The 5,093-nt window shown below is 43.7% G+C and overlaps 1 protein-coding gene across 3 annotated transcripts in view; it reads right to left on the reverse strand.

Annotated features, from left to right (window-relative positions):
* The window catches only part of patj (PATJ crumbs cell polarity complex component), a 396,330-nt gene that overhangs the window by 49,227 nt on the left and 342,010 nt on the right, over nt 1–5,093 (reverse strand). For all 3 annotated transcript variants that reach the window (XM_043699258.1, XM_043699257.1, XM_043699256.1), the window contains one exon: nt 2,739–2,932. In XM_043699258.1, coding sequence (XP_043555193.1) covers nt 2,739–2,932 — 194 coding nt within the window. The remainder of the gene's footprint in view (nt 1–2,738; nt 2,933–5,093) is intronic.

A 5,093-nucleotide genomic window follows, 5' to 3' on the forward strand; every position in this document is an offset into this window, starting at 1 on the left:
CATGCAATTCTGGTCTCCTTCCTATCAGAAAGATGTTGTGAAACTTGAAAAGGTTCAGAGAAGATTTACAAGGATATTGCCAGGGTTGGAGGATTTGAGCTATAGGGAGAGGCTGAAGAGGCTGGGGCTGTTTTCCCTGGAGTGTCGGAGGCTGAGGGCTGACCTCGTAGAGGTTTACAAAATTATGAGGGGCATGGACAGGGTAAATAGGCAAAGTCTTTTCCCTGGGGTCGGGGAGTCCAGAACTAGAGGGCACAGTCTTAGGGTTAGAGGGTAAAGATATAAAAGAGACCTACGGTTCAACTATTCCACACAGAGGGTGGAACGTGTATGGAATGAGCTGCCAGAAGAAGTGGTGGAAGCTGGTACAACTACAACATTTAAGAGGCATTTGGATGGGTGTATGAATAGGAAAGGTTTGGAGGGATATGGTCCGGGTGCTGGCAGGTGGGACTAGATTGGGTTGGAATATCTGGTCGGTATGGATGTGTTGGACCTAAGGGTCTGTTTCCATGCTGTACATCTCCATGACTCTATGACTCTATTTGCAATCCTCCAGTCCTCTGGTACTAAGCCTGTAGACAATGACGACTCAAATATCAAAGCTCTGCTATCTCCTCCCTAGCTTCCCAGAGAATCCTCGGATAAATCCCATCTGGCCCAGGGGACTTGTCTACTTTCACTCCTTCTAGGATTGATAACACCTGTTCGTAACTAACCTCGATCCTTTCTAGTCTAATATCTCGTACCTCATTCTTCTCCTCAGCAATATTCTCCTTTTCCTGAGTGAAAACCGATGAGAAATGTTCATTTAGCACCTCCCCGATCTCCACAGGGTCCAGACTCAACTTTCCACTTCTGTCTTTGACTGGCCCTATTCCTACCCTAGCCATCCTTTTATTCCTCACATACCTATCGAAAGCTTTAGGGTTCTCCTTTATTCTATTTGCTAAAGACTGCTCATGTCCTCTCTTTGTTCTTCTTAACTCTCTCTTTAAATCCTTCCTAGCTGATCTGTAACTCTCCATCGCCTCATCTGAACCATCTTGCCTCATCAATGCGTAAGCCTCCTTCTTCTGCTTAACAAGAGATGCAACTTCTGTAGTAAACCACGGTTCCCTTACCTTATCACTTCCTCCCTGCCTGACAGGGACATACCTATCAAGGACACGCTATATTTGTTCCTTAAACCAGCTCCACATTTCCATTGTCTGCATCCCCTGCATTTTGCGACCTCATTCTATGCATCCTAACTCTTGCCTAATCGCATTATAATTGCCCTTGCCCCATCGATAACTCTTGACCTGTGGCATGTACATATCCCTTTCCATCGCTAAACTAAACGTAACTGAATCATGGTCACTCTCTCCATAGTGCTCACCTACAACTTAATCAAACACCTGGCCTGATTCATTATCTGGCATCAGATCTAGTGTGGCCTCCCCTCTTGTCGGCCCTTCGACATACTGTGTCAGGAAACCCTCCTGTACACATTGGACAAAAACTGATCCATCCAACGTACTAGAGTTACAGTATTTCCAGTCAATGTTGGAGAAGTTAAAGTCTCCCATAATGACCACCCTGTTCCTTTCACTCCTACCCAGAATAATTTTGCCAACCCCCTCTTCCACCTCCCCGGCACTTTGTGGAGGCCTATAAAAAACTCCAAGCTGTATGACCTCTCCTCTCCTGTTTCTAACCTCAGCCCACACTACCTCAGAAGACGAGTCCTCGTCAAAAGTTCTTTCAGCCACCGTTATACTATCCTTGACTAACAAGGCCACACCTCCCTCTCTTTTACTGCCTTGCCTATTCTTAATGTAAGATCTAAACCCTGGAACCTGCAACATTCATTCCTCACCCTGCTCTATCCATGTCTCTGAAATGGCCACAAAATCGAAGTCCCAGGTACCTATCCATGCTGCAACCTCACCTACCTTATTTCGGATACTTCTGGCATTGAAGTAGACACACTTCAAACCAGCTTGCTGCCTGCCATCACATTCCGGTGACCGTGAAATCCTACTCTCATCCTCCTGTGCACTGCAACTACACCTCAGGTTCCCATCCCCCTGCTGAGCTAGTTTAAACCCACCGGAATAGCACCAGCAAATTTCCCACCCAGGATATTAGTACCCCTCTGGTTCAAGTGAAGAGCGTCCTGTTTGTACAGGTCCCACCTTCCCCAGAATGAGCCCCAATTATCCAAGCTTGACCCCATCCAGTATAAAACAGCACACTATGTACCACTTAGTAGCAGTAGTGTGTACTGTCTACAATATAGACAGCATAAATTCACCTAAGATCCTTAGACAGCACTTTCCAAACCCATGACCCCCTACTTCCATCTAGAAAGTCAAGGGTAGCATATAACTGGGACATAACCAACACCACTTCACTTAGGGCATTGTGTCAACCTAAAACATGTGGACTGCAGAGATTCAGGAAGGTAACTGATCACCATCTTTTCAAGGCAACTGGGGACTGGCAATAAATGCTGCCCAGCCAGCAATGCCCAAGTCCCATGAGTGAATAAAATAAAAATTCCACACATGATACTTTTACTAAGCACATCACCATCAGCAAAGATCTGTTCTACAGTACTATCAACATGCAGTTTCTTGCTTATAATGAGCATTGCTTGATACGTGCTCCAGAAGATATATATACATTTATTTACAGTGTGCCATCTTAAATTTTATTACAGGACAGGAAAAAAAGTCAATTTTTCCACTTACCTTTTTCCTACAATGCTGAGGCCAAGTCCCCTGCCGACTTTCTTCTGAAGATCTGCAATGAACACATCTAAATTCTCTTCATCCTTGTACTGTGCTTCATCTCTGAAAACAGTGAGTCGTACTTTTTGTGGTGTCTGTCTCAATGCTGTGATGGCTTCTTCGTGAGTTGCGTTTCTTAAATCAATTCCATTTACCTAACAGTAAAAAAAATGGATTTCTCTAGACACTCCTCACAGATTGAGATTTAAATTATAAATCAAATATTCAAAGAAACTACTGGTGCATGACATTAAATATTGTATAATTACATATTTAGTTATGCTGTAAAGATCATATCTTTATATTTTTGTGCTTTTGTGGACAGAAATGAGAAAAATGGCTTTAAACCAGGGATTAATAAGTATGTCTGCATGATTGTAAAGTAAGGAATTTAATTTCTTCTGTGAACTCTTTGTGTAACTGTGAATTCCAGCAATGTGCAGATGAATTGGAGCTAAGAGGATGTAAACAAGTGAACTTTATTGGTGTGGATTACTAGCCAGTTATCAAAATCAAATGAGCTCTGCCTTCCAATAACTACATAGTTGTTGTCATATAACTCAACAATTTGGGCGATTGGCAAGACAGAGAGAAGCTACTTCGACCAAAGAGGAATGAGCAAGTCTTCAGCCACCAAAAAAAAACTCAATTCTCTGCCGTAAGCCACCTTATCATTTCTTCAGCAGATGCTGCAAGTTATGACTCTGTGGTGAATTGGATAAGACAGAAACTTGTCATAAGTGAACCAATCACTTTGTGTCTCTTGCAAATGAGCAAAAGCTTTTGGAAGAAGTAAGTTCAAGCAGAAATCTTTAAATTGGTAAAGAACCAACCCAATGGATCTTGTTACAAACGGAGCTGCATCAGAACATTATTTAAATGGGCCACAACACTCTGCAGCACCCAGGATTTAGGCAAAAGTGAGTACTGCAGATACTGGAAACCAAAGTTGAGATTAGAGTGGTGCTGTCAAAGCACAGCAGGTCAGGCAGCACTCGAGGAGCAGGAAAATTGACTTTTCGGGCAAAAGCCCTTCTTCAGGAATGGACCCAGGAACTACCAGCAGCAGAAGGAAAGTTCTTGTACAGTATACTCAAAAAGAACGGGTACCCGATAAACACAGTCCGCCAATTCTTAAACAACAAACTCAAACAAGTAGACACAACATGCCCAGAAAGTCTAGCTACATTACTTTACATCAAAGACATCTCAGAGATGACTACTGTGACCCCTTGTCATCATGGTAGCTCACAAACTTACCGACACAATGAAACAGCAATTGATGAACCAAAAGGACCCTATACCAACAACCAGCAACACAAATGTCATTTACAAGGACTGTAACAAACACTGCATCAGACAGACTGGCAGAAAACTAGCCACCAGGATACATGAACACCATCTAGCCACCAAAAGACATGACCCACTATCACTAGTATTCTTACATACAGATGAAGAAGGACACCACTTTGACTGGGACAACACATCCATCTTAGGACAAACAGAGACACGCATGGGAATTCCGAGAGGCCTGGAATTCAAACCGGAACTCCATCAATAAAAACATCGATTTGGATCCCTTTTATCAACCTCTTAGAAAAAGAACCGGAAATAATATCACCCACCTGAAGAGATCAAGACACATAAATTGAAAGCAGGACAGAACACCAGTGCTTCACCAGAGGCTCACTCATCACTTTACCTAACATGGTGATGAAACGTCTGAAAACAAACCTGCCAGCTCAGCGAGCAAACTTTCAACTTAAATGTAGATGTAATCGGGGATAGTATAGTCAGGGGAATAGACAATGTTCTCTGTGGCCAGGATCGAGAGTCATGAAGGCTATGTTACCTATGTGGGACCTGGCTTCAGGATACCCCATTTGGGCTGCAGAGGACTTGGAGTGGGAGGGGAAATATCCCGTTGTCATGAACCAGGTAGGTACAAATGATATAAGTAGAAAGAAGAAAGATGTTCTGCTGAGGAACATGAGCAGCTGGAGGCTAAATTAAAAAGCTGAACCAAAAAGGTAATACTTTCCAGGTTACTAACCGAGCCATGAGCTCATGGGACAGGGCTGGAAATGTGTTGCTGGAAAAGCGCAGCAGGTCAGGCAGCATCCAGGGAACAGGAGAATCGACGTTTCGGGCATAAGCCCTTCTTCAGGAATGAGGAAAGTTTGTCCAGCAGGCTAAGATAAAAGGTAGGGAGGAGGGACTTGGGGTAGGGGCGTCGGAAATGTGATAGGTGGAAAGAGGTCAAGGTGAGGGTGATAGGTCAGACTGGGGTGGGGGCGGAGAGGTCGGGAAGAAGAT

The sequence above is a fragment of the Chiloscyllium plagiosum genome, chromosome 11 (assembly GCF_004010195.1).
Source record: "Chiloscyllium plagiosum isolate BGI_BamShark_2017 chromosome 11, ASM401019v2, whole genome shotgun sequence".
NCBI classification, from domain to species: domain Eukaryota; kingdom Metazoa; phylum Chordata; class Chondrichthyes; order Orectolobiformes; family Hemiscylliidae; genus Chiloscyllium; species Chiloscyllium plagiosum.